Source organism: Camelus ferus, chromosome 10, assembly GCF_009834535.1.
Source record: "Camelus ferus isolate YT-003-E chromosome 10, BCGSAC_Cfer_1.0, whole genome shotgun sequence".
Lineage (NCBI taxonomy): Eukaryota > Metazoa > Chordata > Mammalia > Artiodactyla > Camelidae > Camelus > Camelus ferus.
The window spans coordinates 53252284-53267227 of record NC_045705.1 but is presented as its reverse complement, the minus strand read 5'-3'; the positions used below and the strand labels follow the sequence as shown (position 1 = coordinate 53267227).

At 52.6% G+C, this 14944-nt stretch overlaps 1 protein-coding gene across 9 annotated transcripts in view; it reads right to left on the bottom strand.

The window, feature by feature from the left end:
* DENND2B (DENN domain containing 2B) overlaps window positions 1-14944 on the bottom strand; it is a 143329-nt gene that overhangs the window by 11468 nt on the left and 116917 nt on the right. For all 9 annotated transcript variants that reach the window (XM_032489073.1, XM_032489072.1, XM_032489074.1 and 6 more), the window contains 9 exons: window positions 11535-11686; window positions 9779-9994; window positions 8734-8830; window positions 8064-8108; window positions 6834-7018; window positions 5672-5781; window positions 5412-5481; window positions 2614-2691; window positions 1921-2061 (listed from right to left, as the gene is read on the bottom strand). In XM_032489073.1, coding sequence (XP_032344964.1) covers window positions 1921-2061; window positions 2614-2691; window positions 5412-5481; window positions 5672-5781; window positions 6834-7018; window positions 8064-8108; window positions 8734-8830; window positions 9779-9994; window positions 11535-11686 — 1094 coding nt within the window. The remainder of the gene's footprint in view (window positions 1-1920; window positions 2062-2613; window positions 2692-5411; window positions 5482-5671; window positions 5782-6833; window positions 7019-8063; window positions 8109-8733; window positions 8831-9778; window positions 9995-11534; window positions 11687-14944) is intronic.

Genomic DNA, 14944 nt, shown 5'->3' with positions numbered 1-14944 from the left:
ACACAGGCCATGCATGAAGCCCCAAGTCCCCCCAAATGGGGGTGGGAGAAATGAGGCTCAAAGGCCCTAAATGGCATTTGCCACTCCCAGCAAACCCAGTGTTTCTTTAGCCAGACCCTCTCCACTCCCTGCAACAACTCATTTATTTCTTCTTCCCTCTCCTCAAACCCAACACCCTCCTCTCACTCTCAGAGGATGACCTGACCTTCTTTTCCATTTTGAAAAACCTAAAGCTATCAGATGAAAATCTCGAATCTATAAGCCACAGCCTGTCCCAGCCATTACACAAGGAAGTGCCCTTCTCTCCTAACAGAGCTGGTGCCCCCACGGGTCCCACCGCCCAGCCTTCTCCCCGACAGTCTGACTCCCCTCTCCTCTTCTGCCCTTTAACCCTTCCTCTGTTGGGCCATCCCCACCACCACCTTCAACCAACTCCCCTGGCTCCCCATTACTTTCAACCACTGCCCCTTTCCCATTTCTGCCCCCGCAAAGCCTCATGAAAGATGTCTCTACAGGCTGTTACTTCTTAATCCCATTCACTTCTCAACTCTCTCCTCTCAGGCTTCTCCTGTCAAGGCATCTCATCCTGCCCTCACCTGAGCACTCCTTCTTTCTTGAGACGCACCCTTCCTTGGCTTTCCAGCCATGTATCCGGGTACTCCTCCAGGCACTCCTCCTGTCTTTCCCATCTTCAGGGCTGCTGCTCCTCTACTGTAGGGCCTCCAAATGCTGGAGTCCCTCAGGACTATCTCCTCTCCCCTGTCTACACTCTTGCTACTCAACATCTTCTCTGGAGTGTCTCACAGGCACCTTAAACGTTATGTGCACAAAATCGAACTCTTCCTCCTCCCCAGCCTGCTCCTCCTTCAGGTGCTCCAGCAGTTACCCTGTGGCTCAAGCCAGAAAACTGGGAATTAGCCTTAAAATCTCCCTAACACGATTCCCTACTTCCAATCAAACACAAAGTGCAATCAATCCTAATTCTAAAGTACATCTCCAATCCATCTACTTGTCTTCATCCACCTTAACCCACGCTCCTATCCTCTCTTGCCTGTACTGCTGAACAGTATCCCAGTCGGTCTCCTTGTTTTCACTTTGGCCCATTATCTACACAGCAGCCACAGAGAGGTTTTAAAAACATATCTCAGATCATAGATCCCCGCTTTAGGTACATTCCAAAACCCTGCGCTTGGCCTAGAGGCGCACTGTGACTTCGCCCCGCTGCCTATCCACCCTGCTCGCTCCCCTGTCAGCCATCTTGGCCTGTTTTCAGTTCCTTGACAAGCATACACACTTTCTCAGTCTTTGCCTTTGCGTGCTGTCCCTCCACCCCGAGTCATCCTCTCCTGTCCACACCCTTCTCTTGGGTCTCCTTCCTCCCCTTCATCTAGTTGACTCTACTCACCAGGGGTCCCTGGTAAAATGTCATTTCCTCAGAGGAGGCCTTCCCTGGCCCCTAATCTAAAGCATGCCCCCTGTTACTCTTACTCCTGTGCTTTCACTTGGCACTTAAAACACTGAGGAGTTATCTATTTCTATGCAGAAGTATTTAATATCAGTCTCTCCCACCAGACTGTGAACTCCACAAGGACCGAGCTGTGACCCTCTTTAACTTTATGCCTCTGTCCCAAGGTCTGCACAAACCCGGACTGTGAGACAGCACATAATCAGTAAATATTTGATGAATGAATAAAAGGTGGCCTCCAGTTTAGTCCAAACAGGTCAGGGAAGGCCCCTGGGATCTGCAGAGAGTTGAGCAACAAGTAGAGTTCTGTCATTCACTTTTTCAGTCCCTGTAGATTAGGTGTGCACACGTGTCGAGCAAGGAAGGGGCCGTGCTCTGCACCTTCCAGAGACTGCAGGCAGGTCCCAAGCCAGCCCCAGTCCATGGTCTGTGAAAGAGGCAGCAGAAATCCCTACCTCATTGCCAGCACCCGGCAGGAATGTCTTCACTTTGATGGTCTTCCCTGGGGCAGGGAAGGGTGATTCCATGAGACTTCTCATGAAGGGATAGACCAAAGCGGCGGAGATCCCACGCCGGCGCTCCACCTCATCCAGAACCTGTGCCCGCCGCCAGCAGCCCAAAGAGGAAGGGTGTCAGGGCGCTGCCCTTCCCTACCTCCTAGGCAGAGAAGAGGGTAGCCCAGCATCTGAACAGCCTGGGCCAAAAGCTGGGAGATGGGGGACTGCCTTGCCAGGAGCTTCACACCCTACCCTTCCCGTTTTCCTGGTCACTCAGGGACTACCCTGCTCCCTAACGAGTCCTTGCCTCAGACCCCAAGAGGTGACTAGCTGGGCAAAGGAAATACCATTTGAGGGCTGGGTTCCTGGGCACCTGGCTCCCCCAGGGGTCTCTGTCCTCACAGACTCTGGCTCCTCCCGCAGCCCAGGGTGGGCTGTGACATGGGCTGTGACACTGCTGGAGCAGGAGCTGGTAGATGGGGAGTCAGAGAGCTTGCTTGCACTTGTACTTGTGCTTGCATTCTCGCCTTCTCTCACCCTCTCACACACACACAGGTGGTTTTCTCATCTAAGCCGCCAGCAGATACTCCTATGGGAGCTGTCAGCTGGGGGGAGGAGGAGGGGGAGGGAAGTAAACCAGAGCCCTCTTACCTTGGAAAACAAGCCGAAGCAGCCAAGGCGGCTGATGACACAGTATACCTCTGGCAACCGAGGCCCTTTCCCACTTGGCTGGGACAAGGAGGAGAGAGAGACACAGACAGAGAATGCATGATTACAATATCTGGCTCCTTCTCCTTGGGAACTGAGGACTAAGCACCGCTCTTCCAGTGAAGGAAGATTTCCAAGCCTCTTCTAAACCTCTACTCAACCAGGCCCCCAAAGGAAAGGCTGCCACTCTTCGGGGGTGGGCCTCAGCCTTCACTGGGCCTTCCAGCCCAAGGTGCCAGGCTCCTGCCAAGCTCTACACAGGCTCCACCCTTCCTCCCAGCAGGACACTGATGGGGGCTGGCAAAGGACTAAGGAGTTTGGCAGAGGCTATAGGGTGATTTGTGGATTTCCATCCCTAAATCCCCGGGGCACCAGAGGAAGCAATGGTAAGGAGAGGGACTTCTGTACATTCTTGGGAGCAAGCCAGGTAGTCTTCTGCCCCCTTACAGGGGACATTCTGCAAAACATTCCTTTTCTCAGTCACTCTTTTGTCCCTTCCTTGACGCATCCCCATTCTAGGAAGGCAAATCGAAACCAGATAAGGGAAGCAAACTACTATTTACTGAATGTTTACCGTATCTGAGTCCTGGGTTTGGTACTTTCCAAAAACTGCTTAGATAGGTATTATTATCTCCATTTTATTGATGGGGAAACCAAGCTCAAAATTACTAAGTCATTGCCAAAGGTCATGTATCTAGAAGTCATGGAACCAGGAGCCTGTTTTTGGCCTCTGATTTGCTGTATTACTTCTAAAGTATGCTGCCTTCTGACAGAAAGGAAAGGAAAGAAACACAAAGATACAGGATAGAGGCATGTACAGAGCAGAGAAGAAGCACGCTTTTTTATAAAGGGGATTGGAAAGGTAGGCAGCTGGAGATGTACGCTGAGAGCTGCACAGGCCTGCAGCCCCCAAATGCAGGCTGGAGTGAGTCCACAGGAGTCAGCTTCCCCAGCCAGGGGCTGGCAGGGCTCTGTGGCTGCCTCTGGTTCAGAGGCCTGGAGAGCCTGGCAAGGCTGAGTGGGGTGGGAGCAGAGCAGCAGGTGCTGGCCCCTCGTGCAGGCTGCTAAGCAAATGCAGATGGGGCTATTTCAGTCTCCAAACCTGCTGGCCACACGTCACAGATCTAAAGAGAAGGCAGAATCTGTTTTTGTCCATATTAGGCCTGAAACTCACTCCTCTTTCTTTCCCTCTCCCCCGCCTCCCCTAAAGCCCCAAGTGATTAAATCAAGTATGTGGGATTTGGGTTAGAATCATTGTGTCCAATCTGTAGGAATGCCGAGCGAGTGCCAGCCCCCTTGGCGGGGACCCAGCCCAGGCCCTCTCTGAGCACGCCAGGACAAACACGCTCCTCCCTGGGGGCAGCAGGCCCGCTGCAGAGAAGCAGCTCTGCTCCATCTCTGCTCCTTCCTGCAAAGGCAGTTTTCGGAATGCTCCCCTCCAAGCCCAGGTGAATCTGCCTGGCTCCCCACCTGGAATCTGTACAGCTCCACCTTCCTTAGCCCCACTCACTGGGCATTCTATCTCTAAGTATTCCTTCTCCCAGACTACCCCTTGGGATGACCCAAGAGCACCAGACTTGGTGTTAAAGGACTTGGAGACAGTCCTGGCCCTGGCCCTCACTGGTTGTGTGACCCAGGGCAAATCCTTCCACTTCTGAATCTCAGTTTCTTAAACTATAGAATGGATATAATAATACCTCATGGGCTATTATGAAGAATGAAGAAAATGACAAGCTTAAAGCACCTAGTCTGGAACATAAATAGGTCCCAAATAATAGTTCATTCCCTTTGCCGTCCCTTCTACATTAAAAGTCCTACCTCCTCTACCAGATTAAAGCTCCTTGAAGAAAGGATCCATGCCTATCTCATCTTTATGTGCATTTAGCGTGTTGCCTGACCTTCAATAGGTGTACGGTACATGTTTCCGAATGAATAAATGACTGAATGAATGAATGCCCCAGAATTCTTAATTTGGGGTCCTTACTTATACACCACCCTTGCCTAGGATCCCCTTCATCCTGTCCCTTGTCCCACTAAGGTCTGGGGACCCTGAAACACTGTCAATAACCCAAGCCAGCGACATCCCTGGTGAGCCCCGGGAGAAAGCATGACAGGACCCTCCTTACATTTACCTAAGTCTATCTCCTGGGACTGATGGGGAGGGGGATGAGGGAGGGGATCTCTCTCAACAACATGGTTTTTATTTTCAGAACCCTCCCTTTCCCCTGAGTTCAAGACATCCCTACCAGAATCCCAAAGAAGGTACTGCTCTGTCCCTGCTCAGCCTCCAGCCCTACCAGACCATGGACAGAACGCACATCAGGCTGGCCAGGTGTGGGGGTGAGGAGGGTTGTCCTCCATCCCACCTCCACACACATACTGCTGGGGTGATATGATCCTGCAACCTGGATCAGCAATCAGAGCCCATAAGCCCAAAGAAAATGAATGAAAAGAAAAAGTATAGAAAAGCTAAAAATATACGACAGCCCAGTAGAAGGTGATTCACTCTCTTCCCTTATTGCAGATTATCTTAGATCCTGGGGCCAAATAAGAGAGGCCACTTTGAACCCTGCGATCCCAGGAGTGCTGTGTGTGTGTTTGCATGTGTGTGGTGGTGGCCTCAGAGAGCACACAAGGGAGCAGAACACAGGAGTTACTACAAGCTCAAGCTGAAGAAGGGCACGCACACACACACACACACTCTGTGGCCCAGCCCCTGAGGACTGAATGGCCCTACTCACCAGCAAGCGCCTGCAGTAGCCAAAGCGTCTGCTGCCATCTTCCCCAGTCAGCATGAAAGAAAAAGTCTCACTGGAACAGGGAGAAGTCTGGCATCAGGGAGGAAACAACCCCCAAGAAGAGGGACTGCCTTCCCAGGGAGGGGTGGAGGGCCCGGCTGCTGTAGGAGAGGAGGCGGGGGCTCAGGTGGGCCCCGCTCAGCTGCCCACTGCCATGGGCTGTGGCCCCTTCCTCCCTCCAGCCAGGCCAGGCCGAGCCTCACCTGCTGTACTCTGACACAGGCAGCCAGTCCTTGGCATCAGGGAAGCAAAACTGGGGAATAGCCTTGAGCCTCTCCTCTGCCTCCCGCATCTGCTTGGTGGGTCGATCCAGCTGCAAGGAAGGGGAACGTGGGGAGAGACAGATAAGAGAAAACATGGAAGTTGGGGGAGCAAGGGGTAGCTGAGAAATATCTCCTCCCCCGAGAGCCTGAGGTGGCACTCTCTCAACTGGCATGCTTCTCAGCAACCCCAGCCCCACTCCCAATTCCTACAGAGAGGTCTGGGTGTGGGTTGAGTCATCATTTATTCATTCAAACTAGCACCTTCTATGTGGCACCTGGCACTCTGCCATGTGCTGGGTAACCAACAGGAAACAAAAGTGGACGAGGTCCCTGTCCCTGAACGTTTTGATCAGCAGAGTGAGATAACCAACAACAAAATTTCAGAGGGTGTCACAAAGGAAATAAACCAGGGTGGAGATACGACAAAGGTAACTCGGTGGGGAGATGGGCTACTTTCATGGGGCTGGAAAGATCTCCTGGAATAGTTACTATTTGAGCAGAGAATGAAGAATGAGAAAGAGCCAGCAGCCAAGTGAAGGGTGAAGAAAGAAGATTCCAGGCAAAGGCAACGCAGAGAGAAAGGGCCTGAGTGTTAAAGAAAAAGAGGCAGATGGGCTGGCTGGGGATGAGCAGGGAAGGAGGGGTAAGAGGGGCAGGTGGAGGAAATGGGCAGTGACTGCTAATGGGACAGGGTTTCTCTCTAGGGTGATGAAAATGTTCTAAAGTTGATTGTATAACTGTGAATATACTGAAAGTCACTGAAACATACACTTTAAACAGATGAATTGTATAGTACGTGATTTTATCTCAATAAAATGGTTTAAAAAAGGAGTAAGGTAGAGAAGTGGCTGGGGGCCCTCCCTCAGGCCCCTCACAGTCCTTGTAAACAACGTGGATCTTATTCTAGGTAGAGCGGGGGGTGTTCTCTCAGCCCTCGGCCTCCAAATAATCACTGGCCCAAACCCACAACCTCCAAAGCCCTCTCCTCCCTCCTGGCTATAGGGAGCCATGCTCAGGGAGGGTGCAGCGAGGCAGGAACGGGATCTCTCTTCTTCCCCAGATGGGCCGGGCAGAAAGAAGGCGGCACAGGAGAGGGCCTCACCTTGGGAAACTGGTAGGAGACTTCAGGGAGGTAGGTGTTTCGGGATGGCTTCTTTTTGAGGGATACCACCACGAAGTACTCAAACAGCTCCCGCTCCTGCCACTCCAGCAGCTCCAGCTCCAGGGTCCGGTAGCTGGGTGCACGCTTCAGCATGGACTGGATATGGACTAAGCGCTGTGTGTGGGCTGAGGGCACGTCACACATCAGAGACAGGCGGCTGGGCCCTCAAGACCTCATGTCAGCCCCCTCCACCGCAGACTCAGGGCTCCATCTCTGCGGGTCACCTCTAAGTGCACGAGCCTAGTCTGACACCCTGGCCCAGCGAGGTGTGGGGGAGAAGCGGCAGGAGCAAGATGTCTGGACTGTCCGTCCTGACACGGGAGCTACGAGCCTGGGCCTTCTGGAGCCCCTGAAGGCTGAGCTGGGGCCAATAAGACTGCCTGAGCCAGGCAAACCCAGGAATGTATCAGTGGCACACACCCACCCCTGCCCCTGCCCCTGCCCTACACCAACAGGACTAGGAGATCTGAACATCCACGAAGCCTCCATCCTTGGGCCCCTATCAGAGTCCTTGGCCTTAGACCCCTTTTCCCCTGTTCCTGGGCCCAGAGTCCACTTGTCCACTCGCCTGGGGGACCAGTGGAGGAGGGAAGGAGGGAGCTAGATCCCATATACTTTAATTATCCAGAAGGGTCTAGGCAGGGTTTCCCACTAGAGAAAGGACAGAGATTTGTTCAAGGCCCCTGGAATGTGAAGGTCCCAGAACCCTTCCAGGGAGGTGGCAGTTCTCTCCAGGGAGAGGGGAGATGAGTGGCCTCAGGGCCTCCAGAGGACCAGATGCCTCAGACTATGGCACAGTTCTTAGAACCAGGAGAGGCACTTGTCATCTTCTGAACCCATCTCTGACCCTCCAGATCCACAACACTTACTAGGCAAACCTAGCACCCAATTCCCACGGACAACAACTTAGGAAAGTAAGAGCAGGGTCACCGGCCTTAAATTTGGGCAAGGGGGGACTCTGAATTTAACCTCGCGGGGCTGAGCTCCACGACTGTAGGCAAGGACTTCCCTGTAGCTCCTTGCTCTATTGGCCTGGTATCATGCCTGCCATCACCTCTCCAAATGGGGCCACTTTGGAACATGGGAACTGTAGGTGTGGAGGAAGGGAAGGCTGGTTTCCTACAGCCAGGGCTGGGAGAGGGCTCCAAGTTCTTGGGGAGCCACGCTCACCTTTGAACCTGTCATCAGAGTCGCTCTCGCTCTCACTGTTCTCATCTGGAAAAGTAACAGCAGGAATGCACACTTGCTGAGCCACTGCCCCACAGCAAATGTTTTCTGTGCCTCCTCCCACACCAACCCTTCTCATGAGGGATGTACCTTGTCTGGGCTCCAGTGGGACTCTGGCCAGGCACTGCATGGCCTGGGGCCAGGGCCCCTCGGAGCTCAAACAACAGGTGCTAATCTATATACAAACCCCTATCCATCCTGTCCTGATATGGAGGAAGCTGAGGGCCCAAGTTGGAGGCTGAGCCAGCAGAGAGGCCTATGGGCCTGGAACACAAGGGTCTAGCCTCTAGGAGGCCAAGATTTGAAATGGGAAACAGACCACAGTGCTCGGTAAGTCTGGCCTTTCCTTTTGCCAGAAGCGAATTCCCACACCCACCTCCCTATTCAGGGCCTCACAGCCCAAAGCCTGAACTAACCCATCCTAGGGCTTTCTTCCCTCCATGGCCCTCCCCTCCTATGTAGCCAGTTTTTGGCAAGGCTCTATCCTCCTAGAAAACAGGAGGACCCCACAATTGGCCCATGGAAGGGTAAACTGAGGCTAGTCCATGCCCCTCCCCACTCCACATGCCCAAGGGCCCCAGACACCTGAGCCAGCTCAGGCATCCAGACTTACCTCTCAGCGATGATGTCTCAATGCTAGACATAGACAGCTTTTTTAACCTCTTCTTTCCCCTCTTGGCATTGTAGATGGAGTTAATTCTTTGGACAAGCTGGGTGAGAAAAGCAGGGAGGGTAAGATGACCCTAACACCAACTGCCCCTGCTTCTAGGAAGGTTGATTTATAGAAGCCATCTGTTCCCCTACTGGGTGCAAGCCTTCTGCCCTCCCCACACGAGGCCCAGGACTGGTCTTCCTGCTGCACTGACGCAAAGGGCAGACTGGTAGCTCTCCATCTACTTGTCCCCTTAGTGGTCTCCTGCCCAAGACAGGGGCATTACACTTAGCTCCCCAGAGGAAGGAACTGTGATCAAACTAGACAGGATGGGAGCTCCTGGGTCTCAAGAGTCACTGAACCAAATGAGACAAAGAGCTGCCCAGAGGCAACAACAGGAACAAGGATTGGAGCCTTTCCCCTCTGGGCCACAACCCGGGGCCCTGGCAGGAAGGAGCTAAATTCCCAGTATACCCAAGCATTGTTTGCAGGCTAAAAATACCAACTGGCTAGATCCTGCTGCTTTGGGCTGGGGATTTGGGCCTGGCTGCCTATGTGTGCAAATCACTGCTGAAAACTCTCAATTCTGAGAGTTATAGAAAGGAAGACCCATGTTTGAGTCCTAGGTCCTTCAAAGCCTAGAGATACTTATGTGGACGCAGGGACTTGGAAACACACACTCCACACTCATCAATGGGGAGCCTCCTAAGGACTGTTTCCATCCACCCAGCAGCATGGAGCACCCCCCGGGGCCAGGCTAGCCTGTTTTCCCCTAACATCTGCACAGCGTTATTCACTTAGTGCATCTTTATTGATAAGAAAACAGGATTAGCCAGGTGAAAAAGAAAGGCCAGTGCACGAACTCAAATCTAGTTAAGGAGAATGGAGGAAGCAGGCCCAGATCAGAGAAGGAAGGAAGGGAGAGAAGAGCCATCCACCTGCTTGCCTGCCTGCCTGCCTGCCTGCCCACCTGCCCAGCCCCAGCGGCTCCATCTGGAGAGGCTACCTTGGGAATGCGGCGGGCCCGGCGGCTAGACAGCAGCTCGCTCGTGGTGCTGAGGCTGTCTTCGTTGAGGCTGGAAGGTGAAGACGGCAGGCTCAACTGAGCCAGCAGCAGCATGTCGTCATGGCTGTGCCTCTTGGGTAATCGTGGCAGCCGGTGGCTCTTCCTTTCTGACCAATTCCCACTGCGCAGGGTCTGGCTGCCGGGCTTCAGGGAGAGCTGGCATGGGGGAGGGGACACGGGTGAGTGACTCACCACAGATGCCTTGGCTGGCACCTGCCTACTGGGGCCTGAACATAGAAGCCACAGGCTGGCACCCCTGACTCCCCATATCCCACCCTGGCGTTTCCATCTACCAGGGTTTCCTCTTTTAAGACCTCAACTGCTAATCAGCAGGCCAGGGCTAGATTAGATACTTGCTTCCACAAAGAAAGCTTAACTACTTCTGCCAGAAAAAAGAAAGCAAAGACTAAGAAAACTGGGTTGTCATCTGAGTGGAAAAAGAAGGCCAAGTGAGAATTCTGGGGGTTCCCCCTGAACTCTGGGACGAGGCTTAGACTGTTCATTACTGGGCATGGCTGATGCAGCCAGTCTTCCCTACTCAGCCCTGGTCCTAAAGGGCTTCTCTAGCAGAAGCCAGAATCTACATGCCAGTCCAGCCCTGCTCACTTCTTCCAGGGAGAACATGGGGCTCTGGGCTCTGACCACCAAAGCCCAGGAAGGCAGGCCTCAGAGTGGCTCCCTCACCTACTTGGTCCTGGGCTGCCCGCATCCCTAGCCCTTACCTACCTTCGGCCTCCCTCCATCTAGACTGACACCCTTCGGCACAGGGCACCTTACTTTCAGCAGATCCTGCTCACTGCTAGAAAGGCCACATCCCTGCAAACCTGGCATGCCTTCTGCCTGTCGTCTGGACCTTGCATTGCCTCTCATCACTCCTCAGCAAGTCCTCCTTCCTCCCTCCCTTAGTTTCCTCTTCCCACCCAATTGGTCTGGAAATACAAATTCAATGGAAGTTTGTTTGAACAGAGCACACTAAAAGGTAAATCCTTTATAAAAACAATCACATCATTCCAAAGCCAGAAGAAATCATTTTTATATCCTCTAGCTGAAGTTATAAAGTATCTAGGTATTCCATTTGTATAGAGAATTAGTTGCCTGGGTAGGTCCAAGAAAAGATCTCCAGTCTCCTGCCTCCTGTTCACCATGGACAAGGCCAGAATGAGCTAAGATCTGAGAGCCTCCTTTGACTCTTCACCTTTCTTTCATTCTGCCTCTAACAGTCTAACCCTCAGAGATTCATTCATTCACCCATTCACCTCATGGGAGCAGCTCCAGGTCTTGCAGACACCTGTCTAGTTCTCCAAATCTGGTTCTTGGGCCTATGCCTGGCCCCCAAACGCCAGTGCTGAGATCAGTTCTGCCAGAGCTGCAGAGCACCAAGGCTCCAGCCCGAGACCTGTCTTCCTGTTTCCCACAGAAGGCAGGGAGGAATAATGATTACACAGGAGACCACAGGGGCTCCTGTCTTAGTTTTGCAGCTCAGAGCCCAAGCAGAGAAGGAAAGAGGGTAGGACAGGATTCCCTGAGAGCACTTCTTGACTGTCCCCGGGGACAGCAAACATGGCAGAAGTCCCTGAGTGCAGCGTTCTCTCCTGACGTCACCTCCTCTGCCAAGCACTAGTGAGGGGAAAAGCCTGCGTGGAAGCTGGCCCCGCCTCGTGCTGACCACACAGGACCAAGTCGGGGCTGCCGTTACCTGAGCGGGGGGGTGGTTGTACTTCCTGTCCTGAGGACTCCACATCCTGTGCAAAGAGTCCAAGGAGTTCTCAGACAGTTGCTGGGATTTTCGTCCTGCTCTTCGGCTCTTTAAGTCCACATCCTCATATGGATTCTCCTTGGGCAGATCTCCTGCAGAGGAGGAGAAGTTAGAGAAGGGAGAGAAGGAGAGAAGGAAACACACAAACACACACACACACACACACACACACAAATAAACAAGCTGAATTCCTGTGAACCAAAGAGAGTGGCTTCTCTGCCTAGCCTGTCAGCTCATGAGTCACGCAGCTGCCCGTCTGCAGGGGGGAGGCTACAAACAGATCCTGGCTCCAAGTCCAGAAGCTGAACCCCCCCCCCAACTCCCACTTCAGCTCAGCCTTGTCTCGTCTCTCCTTTATAAATTCAAGGATTGCACAAGACTGGCTCAGCCACCCCCGCCTGTGCCCAGCCAGAGGACAAAGCCAACATCAGACGTCTTTCCTTGGCTCCAGTCCCTCTGCTGCAAAAGCCCCAGAGATACACAGTTCAAGGCAGGAAAGGGTTTCAGAGGTCACACGCCTGTCCCTTCACCAACAGCTCCCTGAGGACCACTTCTGGGGATGGGCATGGAGGCACTCTGAAGAACTCCAGGGAGCCAGGTTTTACCAGGCCTCCCTCTCGCCTGCACACTGCTCAACAGCTCTCTCAGGACAGGGCTTTTTGTCTGGCCCACTGAGGTGACCCCACACCAGAGCAGTGATTAGTAAGTAGTGGGTGCTCAGTGTTATTGTTCAATGAACCGGTCTGTTGCGTCACTCCACTTCCTCCACCACGGACCTCAGCAAGAGAATGGTCATCAGTCCCCTCTTGGAATAAACTCTCCTGCTGTGACGCACGGGAGATGTGAGAGGCCTGAAGGGAGTCTGGGCCAGAGAGGTGGGGTTGGGGGGTAGTTCTTGCTTCTCTTCTCAGGACTCATTTCTAAAATCCATGGCTATGGGTGCTATATTGGCACGACCAGAAAAATCACAGGAAGTCCAAAGCATAGTCCCTGCTCTTGAAGTGCTACCCCCTCTCCCAAACCACACCTCCTGCCCCGTTCCCGCCAACACACAACTGGACTTTTCTAAAATACAGTAACATCATAAGCGAGGCCAGTCCTGGCTCAATTGTGCAGCATAATCACAACAGTGACAAGGTCCGTGGGGACTGTGAGTGAATACAGCCCTCTGCTCTCCTTTCTCTCGTCTTTCCACAGCCTCCTCTCCATATCAATGCCACTATTTGGGACCCAGGTACAGTGACCAGCATACAGCTTTGCTGGAGGAAGTACACAGGGGAGAGCAGGATTGAGCCTGAGTGACCACTGAGCCCCATGGATGCCTGCGTGTGCCTCACACTCCCAGGGAGTTCAGATGCCACTTCTCAGGGAACAGGCAGAAGAAAAAGCCATGGGACTAGACAGAGGCCACTGCGAGTCTAAGCTTTCCTAGAATAGGACGAAGGAGAAAAAACAATCTCTCTATGCTTTCGGATTTCTCAATTTCCAAAACCAAGGTCCCTCCCCCCAATTGTGGTATCTACTTATTACTATCGCGAAAAACCACAATGAATTTAGGAAATGCCTTTACAGAGGTGTGGGGGGAGGGGAGTGGGGCTGTGAGGGGGGATTTTGGTCACAGTTAATTAGACTGTCATGGGAGCAATATAAATCTGTAAACTTATGAGTCAAAGATAGGTCAAGAAAGGATTTGGGACTGGATTAAGAGATTCCCAACACCAAGCAGAGTCCCCAGCAATGGAACAGCAGTTTTCCTGTAACACAGTCATGCTATGAAAATGACTTGTCTCCATTCCAGAGCCCTGACTAAGCAGAGCTGGCCCAGCAACCCGGCCTCAAGAAGCCAAGAAGCCAAATATGAAACTGGCATCCCCTGCATGTTTTCTCCAGCCTACCCCACTGTGGGCACTCAGGGAGGAATCAGGATAGACTCTGTATTTCTTGGTCTCTTTCCAACATATATCCTATAGCAGTGCAGCTGGGGGAGCAACGACTAGAGAATGCCAGGCAGTCTTCCTGATCCTGTGAGAGGGGACCAGAGCATCACTGTTCACATGGGGGCAAGAAGAACAGGAAGAACATTTATTTCAGGCTCATCAAATCTAAACTGCTTTGGGCTACATGACCAGCCAGAGCCCTTATCGTCATATCCCCCAACCAACAGGATGACCTTGTTTCAACTCCTTTAGATCAGAGTTCCTACAAACTACTGACATTTGGGCTGGATAATTCTTGTTGTGGTGGACTGTCCTGTGCATCTGCAGGGTGTTCAGTAGCAACCCTGGCCTTGATCCACAAAACAAATGACAGCGGCATCCCCTCAGTGGTAAGAACCAAAAATATCTCCAGACACTGTCAAATGTCCCCTGAGCAGATGGACAAATGGATGACAGGTGGATGAGTGGACAGATGGACAAAGGAAGGAAGGAAAAAAAGGAACGGAAGAAGAAACTGAAAGGTGGATGGGTGAATGGATGGAGAGATGAAACTGAGCCCCACCCAGCCCCATTAAGAGCCACTGTTTTAGATAGATGTTTCTCAGCTTCCTAATAGCTTCTGAGTGCCATGTCAATAAATCCCAAGGCAAACCCTCTTTTCCTCCCTTGTTCACCGCTTCTCTTGTCTTCCTTCTTTCTTTACCCAAAATCAAAGCTTTGAACATTAACAAAAAAAATCTAAAGCTCCGAAAATAGATGGGAGGAGACTGGGGCCCTGGAAAGTAATCAATGAACATCAGTGATAACCTGGAAGCTGAAAACAGTTGGGAACACCAGGTCCTCAGACCTAGTATTGCATCTAAAACTAAATTTCAGGAAAGCCTCAAATGCCTGCTCCTCCTGCCTGCCCAGCCCTAACACCAGCCTTTTTCTTCTCCAGCAACGTTCAACATCCTCTCTGATATAACCAGGCCACTGATCACTTCTCCAGGAAATGACCACTGGCCCTGGCCCAAGCCCTGCCTCCCCAGCCTTAGCTTGGGCCCTTCCCAGCCCCAGTTCACCTCTTACTCTTAACTTCCTGGAGCTCTACCCTCTGGAGCTGCCTCACTGAGACACTCCCATGCCAGGCAGTAAGGGTGCCCAGGGATGGGGATGTGCAGAGACCAAACAGACCCCAAGTCCTAGAGCCACTAAATGGAACCTGCTGAGAGCAAATTAATCCCACAGCAATGGCTCAGAGCTGGGAAAGGAGGAGGGCTGGAGAATAGGGCTCAGAACCACCTCTTGGGGAGCAGAGCTACAGCCAGGCTGAAGAAGCAGCAGCTGAGTGGGAAAACCTGGGGAAGATTTAGCAGGGGCACGGACGGGAGGCAGGAAGCCTGGCTGACGTCAAGGCTTTAACCTGAATGC